General features: G+C 42.3%; 1 protein-coding gene across 1 annotated transcript; it reads right to left on the bottom strand.

The window, feature by feature from the left end:
• Positions 1-568: 568 nt before the first annotated feature.
• On the bottom strand, positions 569-15,925 carry LOC122772751 (TOX high mobility group box family member 3-like). Its single transcript, XM_044030999.1, has 6 exons — positions 15,209-15,925; positions 9,014-9,274; positions 8,675-8,905; positions 8,401-8,481; positions 6,243-8,168; positions 569-584 (listed from the first exon to the last, which is right to left on the bottom strand). Exons 1-5 carry the CDS (start codon positions 15,536-15,538, stop codon positions 7,314-7,316), a joined length of 1,758 nt encoding a protein of 585 aa, XP_043886934.1. The 5' UTR covers positions 15,539-15,925; the 3' UTR covers positions 569-584; positions 6,243-7,313.
• Positions 15,926-16,873: the final 948 nt, after the last annotated feature.

Raw genomic sequence — 16,873 nt, 5'->3', positions numbered from 1 at the left:
ATGGCACACGGCTGGAGCCTGTCTTCTCTCCTGTCTGTCCCTGCTTCATTATGTCTTCTACTGTACACTGTCCAGGTATCCACACAGCTCAGCAGAGCCCACAGCTCAGACACAATGCAAAGAGTAGCTGTCCAGATGTCTTCGTTTTAACATTTATTTATTTATTTTTGTGTGGTTTGAGCCTTTTTTTTTTGTTTTCTTTTCTGCAACAGTGCTACAAAGAGAGGCCACCGACGCGCCGCCCATGGACAAGGAGTGGCGCCGAGTTATTTTGTTAAGCAAATTGACTGATCAACTGCCACAGTGACTTCTGTTTATGAATAAAACTCCACCTACACTCTCACTTGGGCGCAGGACCCGACACCAAGCTTTGCATGTTCCATAGTCAAATTCAAAACAAACAAACGCTTTTGCAAAACGTCTCATTCTCTGCCTTCATATAATTGCCTAGCATATAGAATTTCAGGAAATACAACTCATGTTTTAGATCACATGATAAAAGCAAAAGAAAACATCTTTTTTGGTGGGGTTTTTTTTCCAGCTGCTTTCCTCTAATTATCTGAAACTTCTTCTTTCCCCCCCCCCTTTTATGGCAGAGAGAGAACACACCCAGCCATCTGGTAAAGTGGTAAGGAATTATTTTAATGTTATGAATCATGTGAAAATGCAATTAGATCCAGGTCTGTTCATAGTCAGCATAAGGAACGATAAGATAAAACTTAATTATCCCCATGGGGACAGTGAGTAAGATCATCATCATTTACTAATCCCTCCCTCCTTTGCCATTTAACTGTTTGTGTATCAGGTGCAGTTGTATTCCTGTCAGTTCTGTATACGCCGGCCATGGCGCTTCTGTGTGGCTCAAACAGTGGTTGTTTTTTCTACGGCTCGCCCGTCTGCATGGGCAGCTGAGGTCCGGAGGCATGCAAGCTGTTTGGTCTTTCACCTTCGCCTCGCAGCCCCTCCCCCAGGTCAGCAGCCATACATTAGATCAAGCTAGGCCTCACAGGGTCGAGCACCAGTGCCAATCACAACACAATGCAGCATAAAGCAGGGTAGAAGCACACACACAGCTATTTATATCCCCTGTTCCAATCCATGTTTATTGAGTGGCATTTGGTTTGTAATGAATCTTATTTTTTAGTTTTATTTCACATCATTTTCCCGAGCATGTGCCTCACTTTACACTTGCCGTTTTAACTTTCATCTTAATGAACTGTTTGCTGTCGACAGACTGGGGCAAAAGCAACGTATCGCTGCCATAATTAGTCAAATCATCGATGAGTTGATTGTAAGCGTGTTAAGTAGCAACGCCTGTTTTGATGACGTCTTGAAATACAAATGACAATAACATATCCATCGATAGTGACAACCTATAGTAAGTCATGTACATTATTACTTCTTATACTAATTAAAAGTACATTTCTTAATTTATTTCACTTCTACTTTGCAAATGTCTCATTCATAGCATGTTTTTCTTGTCTATTCTCTGTACTGTATGTCCAGTTGCAGCCTTGACACAGTAACATTTTTTATTAGCAACAGGTAAGAGCAGTATCAGTATATCCAGTTTCTTGGATGACTTGTCTTATGTGCATTATTACCCGCAGCGGCCATACAAAGTGTACGGCTCATTTGCTTGTGCTCCGGAGAGTCGACTGTGTAAAAGAATCATCCTCAGCTTGAATCTGTTTCCACCTGATCCCGCACTGTTCTAAGTCTGCCAGGCCCGCGGACGAAGCGCCTCGCGTTTAACCCCTTCTCTGTCTCTCTGCTGGATGGCGAGAGTAAATGTTTTTCTTCACCTCCTCAAATGAGTAATTTCTGGTGCCTAACTTGTCTCTAACCTTTTCCTACTCCCTTTTGTTTGCCTTTTGTTTGGCAACAGCTGTTATCATGGATTTCTTCTCCTTTTTTTGGTCAGCTGTGATTGCTCCAGGCAAAACAGGAGCAGATGGTGTTTTGCTATGCATGAATGGAGCGTTAGAGGAGTTGGACTGAATAGGCCAAGTTTTGAATGGTGTCTACACAGCACCTGCCTCTTGTAGCAGCAGGGACATCCTAGTGCCATGATCTGTCTTGGCTTCTCTGGCATTGTAAGGGATGAAAGAAAGAAACTGGGGGGGAACCATGTTGAGTATCGTCCATATTTATTGATTTTCCTGCAAGTCGTGGGCATAATGTGGTGTACAGTCAGTTCGAGTTAATTGGATGTGACACTGTGTGCACGTGTAATCTATCGTTCAATTCTCCTGGTGCACTTTATCAGTTTTGTTGCCATAGAAACATTTTGGCTCTGTAATAGCTTATATTAACAGCCTAAGTAAGTTGCAATAAAAGGCAATTTCAGAGTTGGGATCCTCTGCTGAAGACAATAAATGTTCAGATACTGCTGAAGACAATAAAATACTGATGAAAATAAATCGGAAAGTGGCAGCAGGGGAGAGAGCGAGCTGCATTTTACACTGTTAAACCAAACAAAGTCCAAATAAAAAGAAACTGGTGTCATATCCATCCTATGCGGAGACATCTGTCAACCTCTGGGGCATGATGATCTGTCACAATAAAGAAAGCTTTTTCAAATCACTGACAGCTTGCAATGCATTATTGTTTTTTTTTCTTCTTCTCCCAGATCAACTGTGTAACTCATCAGAGAATAAAAGCTCCAGATGTGTTTGGTCTGCTGAATACAGACAATGCACAACGACATACTGACCAAACCACGATAATCAGAAACAAACCAGCTCCTCGTTTCCTGATGACAAGCAATGCATTTATACTTTGTATTGTAATATTGTATTTTGATGCTCAGTCAAAGTGAATCAATTCAAGTCTTATATGCAAAAAATCCCTCGCTACAAAAGTGCTACAACTAAATATTATTAACCCTTTAACACTGAGCGTATCGCAGGTGACACATTTACGCCTGTACATAGTTTCCATTTTTTGGCGAAGACTCACACCAATGTTATTTTAAATATACGTTATACTGTTCAAGTTTCAAATTTAACACGCAAAATCTGGTGTTCGTGTACAACTACAGTGTTTTTTCTTTATTTTAAATTGTTACTACACTATTTTAACATGCAGTAAATTGCAAATAACTTTCCAGATATGGAACGTTACTCTGGAAAAAAGGGCAAACACACTTAGTTACATCTGGCCATTTTTTATGGTTAAAATAAAAGTTAACAGCATCCTCCCAACATGTCTTCTGCCTATAACTAGCATATCATTTTAAGGCCGAATATATTATAGAGGCTATATCTGAATTGCCTGAGCAGAGTAGTGCATAATGTTGACAGCTTTAAAAAGACTGGCAGGTCAGATTTACCATTACAGCATTCAACAAAGGAGAGGCAGAAGCCTAAGGGCTGAATCGGTGTCACCTTGGCAACATCATTGCCCATAAATCCAAGGTTAAAAAGTTGCACGAATAAAATGAATGCATTTGTGAGTTCACATGTTGAAGATGGGGATTCAGTGCATATGTGATTATTTACACTTCAGCTAATATGTCCTGTAGAATAGCTTCATTTATTTATTCTTATTTTGGGCACGTTTTCCCCTGATAATGAATTAATTTTAACACTTAAAATACTTAAATGCAATTAAATGTGAACGCTTGTTTAAGGGGAAATAAGATTTTGACTTGTTCCCTTGAATGTCCTAACTTTGCTCAGAGGCATGAATCTGTGGCTCTCCTGCACTCTCGCAGGTCAAAAGTTCTCTAAACAAAAATGTTACCACTGGTCAGTGATGTCAGCAATTCACCGAGCGCGCAGACCCCAAACAAAGTTCGCTGCTCATCGCCGGTATAGTTCTCTCCATAAACCTCGCTTTTGCAAGGTCAAGAATTCCTTCAACATGGTCAGCCATTTGACTGGAGGCCTACGTTCCTCTCTGTAAACAAGACTTGGCATTGGACTTGGAGGTTCAGCTGCACTTTCCTCAACCAGGTCTAATCAGAAAAAAAAGGCTTGTTGTCTATTTTCTTTCTTTCTTTCTTTCTTTCTCCTCAAGTTTAGTGTCAGAGCAGAGTGGCAGGTCCTGCATCTGTGACCTGAGTCCAGACTGTGAGATTGGCTGCAGCGTGGGGTCTGATGGTCAGATGGCCAGTGTCAGCAGGGCTTTTGTTCGACTCACATTGTATCTGTGCATTGGACAGGAAAACAACAAAAGAGCCAAATAAATCATTAAAATACTCAATCCCCAGCCTCCACATCTGACTCCTTAGTCATCCTTGGCGCACTGCCGAGCCACTGACCTCAGTAGGGGAGGAGGACAATTAGGTCACCTCGTGATTGCATTACTTAAATGACATATTAATGTCATAGTGCCCTTCATGCATTTCATCAGCGACCGGGTAATGATGAGGAAAGAAAGACAGAAGCACGGCGGATATTGATTGCTTCATACTTCAACGATCATATTGCATTGTGGAAGAAACATTTATCCTACAGATACAACAAAATGTACCGCATGAAGCAGGTGGAGTTTATGTATTCACCTGCCTAAATGAAACCACTCTCTATTATAGCCGCTGCAGTGTATTATCGTTGTAAATCCTGCGTGTGTGTGTGTGTGTGTATAACAATGTTTTGAAAATATCTGTAACCTTTTTATTGCAGAGTCCCATAATTCCAACCCTGGCTGTGAGATATTTGTACACACAGTGACCGCAGTACTGAGGGGTTATGGAATAACAAGGAGGCCCATGCATTATTAATGGGCTCTGCTGTGAATCTGTTCAGAATAATAACAGCGATTTCCCAGAGCCTCATTACTGTGTGTTTTTAAAGCATGTGTTTGGTATCCATGGACACCCACTTTCACATTCCCCTCTTCTCCCCTTGTATTGAAATTCAGGTCATGCACAGCACTTGCTGTTTTTAATTTTCATTTCATCATAAGCACTTTAAGACTGTTGCCAGCATTTATTTGCAGTTTTCCTGCAGACCTCTTCACTCGGGCTTCTAACGGGACAGATGCTGCAATTAATCAAGGCAGAGAAATGGGCACGGTTTCCACACGGAGCTGAGCGGCCAATCACAGCAGCAGCGGTGACAGACAGACCTCAGCCCGAATTACAAATGCTATTTTTTTTCTTAAAGAAAAGTAGCTAATTGAAAAACAAAATGTAAAAAAAACCAAAAACCATTCCATCCACCATGCTGCTATCACAGAAGCACAGGGGATTCTCACTCCTAATTTGTAACTAACATTAAGTCGTGTTTAAAAATGTCTCAGCTGCCTGTGGAAAAAAAGAAAAAGGCCATCTCTGGGCCAGTGGATTCACAGCCTATTGTGAAGATATGATAATTATTGTTTGCCTGCCTTCCCTCCCCCGCTCACCATATTATTCAACGGAGCTCAGCAAACCCCTGGGGATGTCTTGGAAATGAAGCGATTTTGAAGGGAATAAGAAAGAAGCAGAATCCAATGCACTGGTGTGCGAGTAGGGAACCGTTATTGAGACAAGTACCAGTTACATGCTGACCCTGTCGAGTATCAGCATGGTTTTTACACACAGTTACAATGGACTTTCATTCAGATCACTAAGAGACAGCACACACTATAATAATGCCAACATTAAAGCTCATTTTCCCTGCAAAGCATTTTTTTTTTCCTCTGGTAGAAGTCTTCCCTACAAAATATCAAGTGTTTCTTTTTCAATAGTTTATAACGAGATAACTGTGGAAACAAACAAAATCCTTCAAATAAATATTTGTGATTGATAGTTTAATTTTGAACAGCAACACAAAGAAATATATAATACTTCATACAAAATTATGGCTACTATCATATTAGAGATGGAACGTCTCTGGATTCGACTTCATGGCCCAACAAAAAAAAACCGCAAACTTTAAATTAGTTTTTTTCTCAAATAAGCTCAAAACGTCTCGTCTATGAAGTCCATACCCATGTGCACTCGTCCTATCGACCGTTTCCAGAAGCAGTTGGTTTGTAAGCAAAATGCAAACAGAATGAATTACTGCCGTCGTAACTCATAAAAAAGTATAAAAGAGCAGAAATGCACTATGTGATATAGCAATCCACAGGTCATTTAACAATGTTTTAATTAAAGCCTCACATATTAAAACTTTACAACAGGTGATATGAAAAATGTACAACATTTCCTTTTTCTCAGGGACTATACAGCTGGCAAAAAATACCTCCCATATCTTTTCAGTTGGCTTTGGCAGTGCAACAAACTGGCTCTGCTAGTTTCTCCTTTTTACCCCCTTCTTTTAAACAAAGACGGTATCAATAAGCAGAATAAAAATACATCAATCCCCAAACCATCTTCCTTGATCCAGAAATGAGCATTTCCCATAAAATATCCCCTTTTGCTTCACAAAATAAAAACATAATTTAATTGTTAAACATCTGAAGTAAAAACAAATAGATTAAAGACGACTTCTTCACGAGGGGGGGGGGTGGATGTGGGGGTTGTGTCGGTTTAAATGCTTTCGGGGCAAAATCACCTGGAGGGTAGATTACTGGATAAAGGAGGTCTCAGCTCTCCCCACTCTACAAAACATGTACAGCAGATTACAGCTACAGTTTGATGATGTGATTACATAAATGATTTATGGCAGTCTTTGTCTGAGTCTGTTCAGCCATATTTTCAGTTCCCCTTATTCTTTACGACAATGTTTGCGATGCGGTTTGAACGCGTTGAAATATCGCCAGGCGCTCCGACGTGCGACGACTCGATTTGACGGAGTCCTCCATGCCATCTGAACGGTTAACAGCTGCGAGACGCCCGGTGAAGGAGAACGGTTGAAGTAAACAAAGGTGTCGTTAGATTTTGCCCAGTGTCAGAACAAAGACTGATGTGTGGGTTACTTGTTTCCAGCAAGGATCCTGTGAGTCATTACGTCCAGGAAACAACGGATACAAATCCTACTAAAACCCAGGAAAAGAATTTCGTTTTGCTGCAGTGAATTGACAACTCTGGCCTCATAAATAAGATTTATTGTTAAATAAAACAGCAAAAGACACACATGTTCCAACACACCGTGTGCCCCCAGTAAGTTCAAATCGACAACTGAAAAAGACCTCACAAAACAAATAAACAATCGCTGGGCGGTCGCCGCAACCGTCGTAGTTCAGCCTATTTTATAGACAAAACCCCAGCTAACATGTTTAACTCCTGTACATGCATGTGCATATCCGTCTATAACAATGGACAAGTTCTTTGTTTAACATTCTAAATCTTACACACTTCTTAAGTGCAACTTAGAAAAGCAACATGGAATGATGCTTTTATTTTATTCCTGTTCTTTGAGATAGGATTTCCATTTGGCTCAGTAAATGCTGACCTGGGACAGGACCTGAGCATGGGCCTGGATTTGGGAGGGGTGCGGCTGCTGCTGTGGGGGAGGCTGGGGGCTGCCCAGTGACACAGAGCCTGCCACTGAATGGGGTGTACCAGGAGAGTGCTGGGGTGGGGAACACTGGGACTGATGCTGCTGCTGCTGCTGCTGCTGCTGCTGGAGATGTTGAATCTGCTGCTGATGCAGCTGATGGTGCATCTGCATTTGCTGCAGCTGCATTTGCTGTTGTTGTTGCTGCTGCTGCTGCTGCTGTTGCTGTTGTTGCTGCTGCTGCTGCTGTTGCTGTTGTTGTTGTTGTTGTTGTTGCTGCTGCTGCTGCTGCATGTGATGCTGCTGCAGCTGTTGCTGGAGGTGGTGTTGGAAATGCTGATGCTGCATCTGTTGCTGGATCTGCTGGTGATGCATCTGCTGCTGCTGCATCTGATGGTGCTGGAGGTGCTGCTGCATCTGCTGTTGCTGGAGCTGCTGCATCGAATGCTGCTGCTGCACCGGTTGCATGGGCGGACTCATCTGAGACACTGCCGTGGACTGGGCACCTGCCACCATGCCCCCACCTCCACTACCCATCTGGCCAAGCAACTGTGGTGGGATCCCACCAGACATGTTCTGGTGGGAAACTGTGACAGAGGTCACAATCTGATTGCCTCCTAGTCTCATCTGCAGAGGCTTTGGGGCAATGGCCCGTTGAAGGGCCTGGGATGCTGGCGACATGGAAGGGTGCTGGTTGAGAGGTGAAGACAGCACCAGGCCCGGGGACAGGCTGGTGGAGGCCAAGGTCTGCTGCACTGAGCGGATAGTCTGGGCCTCAGCGGATTCTGCTGCAGCCTGGATTAAACAACACATCACATCAGAAATCATCTACAAAGCCACACCTTTCACAAAAGTTAGTCCATGCATTTTCTGCACCTCAAATTACTTGGGTTATTAAAAAAAAAAAGAAAAAAAAAAGCTTTCTAAATATTCACGTGCATAATACATCGCGACAAATTTGGAAATTCAATTTACCGTACTGTCAAAGTCACACATTTGTCAGGTGAAATGAAATGAATTTTCTCACCTTGGAAACCAGACTAGCGCGGTATGCGGCGAGGGCTTTTAAATATTCTTTCTTGGCAGCTTCTGTTTTGCTTTTGTAAACCTGAGGGGACAAAAAGTTAAGTAAAAATGCAAACATTTAATCATTTAAAAGGCAATTCCTTTGAACTAAGGCATCACATATCATCATATAGCACACTGAATAATATTAACTCCTAACTCATAGATTAGTACAAATTAGTATCAACATATTTGAATGGTGTGAATAACAAATAACAAGTTATGTTGTACAGTACCTGCTTCTGCTCCTCTCCAAGACCATCCCACATGGAGGCCACAATCTTGGACACCTCCCCAAAGGTGGCGTTGGGATTTTGACCCTTGATGGCGGCCTGGGTGTCTCTGAAGAACAGGGCATAAGCGGACACTGGCTTCTGAGGCTCATTGGGATCCTTCTTCTTCTTCTTCTTAGGAGTCTTGGGTTTCTTTGTGGGATCTATGGGAGCTGGTCGCTTCTCACCAATGACCTGCAGAAATAGAACACTTTGAGATGCAGAAATGTACTAAAACGTTTTGTTTTACGCCTGCATGTTATTTCCCCAACAATTAGTCTAGATATAAATCATCTCCCTGACCCTGTTGCCGTCATCCTGGTCATCTTCATTAATGGAGCTGGAGGGTGATGGTGTGGCAGACTTGCTGGCCGGTGGAGACGGGGAGGTATGGGTGATGTTGGGTCCTGCCATGTTTAGGTTCTGTGTGTTGAGCTGGGATTGGTTGATAGTGGTCAGCTGATTGCGTGCTATCATCCCATTGGTGCTGTTCATGCTGATGATGGACTTCATCACCATGGCTGGGTTGGGCGGGTACTGGCGAAGGTGGCCCGACCCCACGTTCTGTGATACAAAAGGAAAGAGAGGAGTTGATGAGAGAGCGATCAGATCATATTTAGCAGAATATTTGATTGGTCCATTTTCTTCTGCTTTCACACGGTTGCACACAAGATATCTCTGTACTCAATAAGACAGCCTGCTGCCCAGTGTAAGAAGATCATGAAGGTGTATCCCCTTACCAGACAGGAAATCGGGTCACTAGATTCTTTGGATTGTTATGTGGCAGATCATATGTCACAATGTCCTGGGTCTTAAATGTCTCTATTACAGGCCATGATAAATTATCTTGACACCTGAGGAGCCAGCTTTAGAAGTCAGTAATAGACGGCTACATAGCTCAGTTGATTCATTTCAAAACTCTATTGTATGGAAATCTGTGACAGCTTTTGACTGGCCGGTCTCTGGAGGCGGGGGAAGAGGACTCAGTTCCCTGCACTGCGCTACACAACTTCAAATTCAACAATAAAAAAAAAGACCATTTTCCGGTCAGTTTGTACACATGTATCCACATATCACTTGCTGAGATGCTTTGGTGTCGTTTAGATTTAGAGTTGTAACTCTGTGAAAGACCCACAATTCATAAATGATGTTTGGCCACGCAAAAAGTGGATATAATCAAATCCATAAATCAACCAGTTGAAGGTTTAACGCTCAAGAGCTTTGGGCGGGTCGTCTCTCTCTTCTACCATCCAGGGTATAATCTAATAACATTATCAAAATCTCTTGCGCTACTTTTTTCCTTGATGAAGTTCTTGAAGGAATCGTACACGAAGGTGTAGGTCGCATGTTTGCATTTATGATTGCGGTGAGGACGGAATGACGAGGCCTGCCAGCTCCCCAGAGGAACGACTGATCAGGGAGCCAGCAGAGCTGACATGGAGCAGGGGAGGGGACGGGAGCACAACAGAAAAGGTGATTTGTTCTCCTAGGATACATCCATCTACTTTTCTGCAGCACAAACTCAATCTCCCCTAACATCAACACATCATAAACCCCCGCACCTGGCTTTATTGAAAGAACCTTATGAATGCCTGCTTTCAAAAACAATATTGGAACACCCTTTCAGACAGAAACATATTGGATCGACAACCCATTTCTTTCTCATATGCCATGTCTACTGCTTATCATAAACACAATCTGGGAAGTGAGAGCAGATTTATATTTACATCGGCAAGACGGATTCCGCGAAAGGTGAGAGTGAGTTAGGGGAGCAATCGGAGACGTATTGTTGTCATTCTTCAAACGTGGAAGCGTTCCGTATTTTCCTCGCAAATAAAAGCCGCAGTGAACAAGACTGTGACCGAACGCCACGTATCGTCAACCCGCCACGTTCCAATCGCTACTGTCATCTTCATTACTCGCAGTTTGCCCACTGCTCGCTGTGAACATCAAAGACGCGTACACTGAGCTCATTAGCCGTGGCCATCTGTATCACTTTTGTCCAATCCCTATGATGCAGTTTCAACTCACAGAAACGCCCTGTTCTGTTTTTCTGCACAATGATGAAAACTTAAACACTCAGGCTGAAGAATATAACGTATTTCATCACATATTAGATCAGTAAAGAGTGGCAACAATGTGACAGTTCACCAGTGCGACACCAGCATTAGCATGTCTGATCAGAATGAAAAGATAACAGCTAATAACACACACACACACACACACACACACGAGTGAAGGAAATCATCTTAAATAACAGTCGCCTTGATTGTGAATATGATTCTGGTGCTAGGATGTTTATTTATGTCCCTCTGCCTCCTCATTTGCATTTTGATTGCAGCATTGTCAGCAGTCACAGCACCCATCCAACCAGATATTTTGATAGTGATCGTAAATCTGCAAGTAAGTCCTTTTTTTTCCCCGAGTGCACGGGGCCAGATGCGCCCTCCTCTGTCAGGATTGTCTTTGTATGTTTAACACTAACAAGCTGAAGTCTACTTTTCTTCTTTTCCTCACTGTGTTGCTTTTAGTGTCCAAGCTGCTATCGGCATCAGCATAATGCTGTTAACAACACGGTGCAGAAGAATTTAAATACATAAATAAATAAATAAATAAAAAGAACTGGCTTAATGCTTCATCCAGTCCTAATCACAGCTGCTACAGATTACATTCACCAAGGTGATACAAATCTCAACAAGTTTAAGAACCAGTCTGATGGCAAAGATACTGGGAGTGGGAATTTGAGGTGAATTTAAGAACAGTAGCATGACATACTAAGTTGTAACAGGCTGAAAGAATGTTAACAAGTTCAATTTCCATTCAATCAATGCTGGGGCTCTTGGAAATGTTCCATGGCAGGAGTGGGGTAAAATCATCTATATGGTAATTATAAGGATGAATTCCCCAGTAACTTTTGCCAGCATTAAAGGTCAGTCCTATTAAAGATAGTTTATCAGCACTCTGCACATATTGCTTTACTCGGCTTTTAAACGGGTACATCATTTTTTCTTCTCTCTATTTTCTGCAACCTGCTGAAGTCTGTGCTTAAGCCAAATGAGAAAAATGGAATTGTGAATGCTGGTAAAGGCTATAATAGCATGAAGATAAATTGTTTTTCTTTCCCCTGCATCCCTGAGTCAAACACACTTCTCCCTCCCTCCCTCTCTCTCTCTCTGTGGTGTGCAAACTCAGTCTATCCGCCATGCCAACCTCTAACCCCCACTTAAAAACAAATCTCTCTCTCCTGCAACACCCCCAGTTCCGCCACCCTTACAATGTAGGACCGGCAGGTTGCCTCCCCTTGGTCTGGGTACAGCCGTTGACCCGTACCTCTTTCATCCATTTCTCTTGATGCATTATGGGTATTTAAAACTTGTCCAACACGGCATCATTTCATTTTCAGAGCTGCCTGAGTAAAGTAAATCACAGAATCAATCATGCAGAAGGTCAAGCTGAGTCTTCATTACAAGCGTTGCATGCTTGCATGAATATCTTTCATTTCTGACTGACCCAATATGTCACAATAGCTGTCAGTCGGGGGAGAAAAGAAGAAAGAAGCGGAGCGAGAAAAGGGAAAAAAAAAGAAAGAAAAGAAATCCACTCTCTTAAATTGATGTACAACTCATGTCAGTGCTTCTTGGCTTGGAAGGGAGATAAGAGGGAAGTGTGGAAAAACATGCTTTCTGCAACAGTGCTCATATTTTCCATTTGATTCAGGATATAGTGGTTTCTGACCAGTCAAAACCGAGGGCATTATTCTCACTGGTAATCTCCACAATATCAAGGCATATCAAATCATGTGAACAACACACTGTAAATGGGTTTTTCAGCCTCTCTTTCACCTTGCATGATGCATGTGGCCCAAACACTGTTACACATTAGCATATTTTTGCTGCTGTAAAGCTTAATGACATTTTGGGATGAAAAATATATAACAATACGTCGCCACACGGTGGCAAATGTATTAGGGGAGCAGGGCTTGTATCTCCTCAATATTGATTTTAACATGCAGTACAACTGGTTGACTACTGTAGGTTTCAAATCCAATCATGGAGGACACAGAGCCCATTTCAGTACATCCTTACATGTGTCAAGAGAAAACTAAAATGTGGCAAAGGCACCAGGTGTTTTTTGAAATAGAACCCAGAGACCCTCGCTGTGCAGGAGGGAGAAAATCGGGAAGAAAATTGTGAATAAAGCAATACTGGCAGCTCTAACTCCAGTACTATTTGGCACTATTGAGACTCAATCACAGATCAGAAGGACACATGCTGGGAGACAAAAATGAGAGTCAGAAGCTTGTTAGGAGAGCAGATTAAATAAATAATGACTTCAGATCCAGGGCTGTGCCAGGCACATTGCAGTTGAGAAAATGTACTTCTCTTTGTAGAAGCTCGGCATCTGTGGCCAATTTGCCAAACATACGCTGCACATTATGGGGACAGGAATTAGCAGAACACTTGGCAAAGCAATGACATGGAAGAAGCTTTTGAAAATAGCCAAGGTATATTCACTGCTTGGGTTTCTCATTAAGTCCTGATAAGAGACAGGATTTCACACACACTCAATATTCTCTAACAGCAAGCCTGAGCACAGAAAGGAAACCAGGACAAGTGTTATAAGAAATATAAGCATGGTGGCTTGATGAAAAATGTAATTGCGCCAGTGCACGGTTTATTTGTTTGCCCCTGCAGCCATAACAAATAATACAGAATGTAATCATGTATATAAGGTTGTCATCCCTTTATCAGAGCGCTGACAAAATGACAAAACACCCCTCTTAGGGGCTTCGTAAATCATTGTCTCTGTGTATAGAATTCACTTGGAAAAAAAGCATTGTTACTTATCTCATTAAAAAAAAAAGAAGTAGTTGCGTTCTCTTTTTGAAGATGGAGATAAATCCACAGATGAATAGCATTTTCCACAGGCATTGTCACAGGACTTTTGGGTATCAATCCCATTTACTAGAAAAAATGAAGGGCCACCGCCGCCCTGCGATACAATGTGTGATGACTGATAACGAGTGAGTGGTGTGCCAATGACAATGCCACAAGGCAAGGAGCAGAAACCCATATTCTCCCTCTCGGTTTTTAATAGAGTCTGCACAATCAGAGACATGAGCCATGCAAATGGTGTTAAAGAGGAATAATGTTTGAGAATCAAATCTAATCCTCCAGCAAGTCGTGAGAAAGTCAGGGAATGTAATTGTGTCAAGGTTCTGTTTCTTCCAGATGTAGAAAGCTTAACTGACCATGAAATGAAAATTCTTTAGGCAAAAGCCTTCTGGGGCTCACTTACTGTATACTGCAGAAATATTTTAAAAGCTGCAATTATTTGACATGCCAGGAGCATGGAAGGAAGAAAAAAAAAGACCTGTAAAGTTTTATAGCTCCTTCCCATATGGAATGTAAATAAATAGCTCTAATATCCGTGAGATTCAAAAAAAAAAATGTGTTTAAGAGAAGTCAGAGAGGCGGAGGTTTAAAACATTTTCATTTAATCAAACAATTATAACGATCATGACTCGTTTCCTGAGCCTCGTGGTTCACAAGGCAAACTCAGCATCGCTATCATCATTTTTATCAGCTCATTCCTTTGTCCTTTGGTTTTTCCTTTCTCCTAAATGAATCTCCCATGTTCGTAATAGGTCTGTAAGACAACTAGTCAGCCAGTGACATTTCCATTTTTCCTCCTCAATGCCTCTATGATTGTGGCATTTGAAAATGTCTTTCCACCCCGAGACAACCATCTCACCATCTATGGTACAGTATCAACATAAAGACACTTATTACTTTGCCTACTGTTCCACATTTGACCATCTGTGTCAGAGGAAAGAAGGATTAAGCCACACATATGTTCGTCAATTCTCAACAATACAGAGACAAATCTGAACCTGCACTCCACACACAAAGCAGGTGCCTTTTCTTAGGAGCACACGAGACATTAGACTGAACCATGCATCAGCATCTACAGCACAAAAAGAGGCCTCTGCACACATCATGAATTAAATATGAGCATGTGAATCTGTGGCACTTTTGGGTCCCATTTTCACTGTCCTTCTGGGGCGGAATGTGCTTTGTGCTCAAACACCTGTGATCTATTCACATCTGCTCACCTTACAGAGGAAGCTCCTCCACACCTTTTTTTTTTTTTCCTTTTTAATAAATATACTCACAGTAAGTAACATAATATCATGACATTTACTCAACGCGATCATATACCTTCTGCGCTGTAAACAAGGCCAGATGCTGTGCCAGATGCACTGACAACAGGAGGTGTACAAAAACTCTGAAGGAGACGTCGTGGCTCAGCATAAAGGGCCCATTTCAGGACTGCATAGTGAAGTACATGCTTATGAATCAAATCTTTTTTGTTTGGTAACCACATCTGGAGCTGCCGCTTCAAGTAGAACAGTAGCACAGTGGTTATGTGTTGACAAATGAGGACACTATTCCTCTTCTTGATTTACTAGCGGTTTAAATGCATAGGAGTGCTCACCACAGGTTGCCCATTGTTGACAGTCATCCCTTCCTGATCCATCATGTTGCGTGAGATGGTAATGGATGGCAGATCCAGGCTCTGAGGGGGGAACTGAGGGATTAACGGACCCCTGTGTGGACCTGGGGGTTCTGGCATTGCTGGGAAAGGTGAGTCCACTTCCGATAGACCCAGACCAGACTCCATCTCTGGCGGAGGTGTAATTGGAGGAATCTCAAACTCCTCATCACCCAAACTTGGCGTATGAAAGGTCTGAAGAGAAGGAAGCAAACGGAAAGTCATGATATCCACAAACACAAAGCATTCACCGAGGCAGGCATTATCTAACATGCCGGAGGAATTAAATCAGGCAACTTAGTTTAAGAGAGGGAGTATTTTAGTGCCGTGGTAATACACTGTCTGGAAGTGCACTAAGATGTAACATTTACTAAACCTATTACAGTCCACTTTGAGGGAAGGGGGGGAGTGTGGAAGACGATGTCTAAAGCAAAAATATCAAACAGCAATCATGGGAGAGAAAGGATACAGAGACGGGTTTAAAGATTATGATACTTGGCCAGAAGTGTTCCTTTTTGTAGCCTATGCCTGCACCCTTAAATCTGCTCATCAAACAGTTTAATCCTTCTGCCTTTGGAAATAAAGCTTTTGGTCACACTTATTCAGAATGTTCATCGACTTGGGTCTTGTCATCTGTGTGTTGCATTAAGCTACACTCAGGGCAGCCACTATATCCATGACCACATAAATGCAGCTGAACACACTAGCAAACAGCATGGTATATACAGTACATTCAGACCACAAGAGCTGCTGAAACGGATGGTTTTAACACTAGCGCGCTTTGACATGCTGATGGAAAAAAGCAGCACACAATCAAATAAAATGGATATCCCACTGAAAATGTAACCAAAAGAAATCAGCCGTGGCCTTGTGTGACTGTTTCACGTGGATCTCTCACACGCTCTCCTGCAAACTCATCATCAGTTCTTCGCTCTTAACTAAACCTGACAACATTAAAGCTTGCCTAGCTTGTCACATATGAATCAGAGGAGAATAGAGGCGCGGTTCGACAGCGACCACAAGGCAACTCCACTCCACAACAGATCTAATCAGACTTGTCTTCTCTGTCTTTGCAAACGCTGTCTCTGGCGGTGGATGGAATAACAGGAGGGAGACAACGGAGGGAATATGCCAACATAGCCCTTGATTAAGGAGTATTAATGTTCTTCTTGCTTGCTTTAGCACACAGACACTTGAAGCCAATTCATTGCCTAGTCAGGGCAGCTGCCATTACAAGTGCTGATGAATTCCTGTGGCAGAGGTGGCTAATAGAGTTTTCATTCCACCCCCTTTTCTTTTTCTCTTCCTGCTGTCTACCACTGTCTCACTTTCCAGTGCTTGTTTCACAGCAAGAAAATCAGTTCTCCTTTCAGAGGGAGCTAAGGTCATATTCATCACCCCTGGCCTCTGGCTCACAGAGTGCAGAATAAATCACAGGCACCTTACCATCATAGGGAACTATTTGCTCTGAGTCCTCTACTGCCATATAACGCTTCAGTTCAACTCAAGAATCTCTTGAACTTAGTGTCAAAAGTATCAAAAACACATGTATACACAATATTAACAGAGTGCTAATTAAAGTCACTGACAAAGTGAGCTATTCCGTCA

This window comes from Solea senegalensis, linkage group LG7, assembly GCF_019176455.1.
Source record: "Solea senegalensis isolate Sse05_10M linkage group LG7, IFAPA_SoseM_1, whole genome shotgun sequence".
Classification (NCBI taxonomy): domain Eukaryota; kingdom Metazoa; phylum Chordata; class Actinopteri; order Pleuronectiformes; family Soleidae; genus Solea; species Solea senegalensis.
Note: the sequence above shows the minus strand (reverse complement) of the source record. Positions and strands in the feature narration are given on the sequence as shown.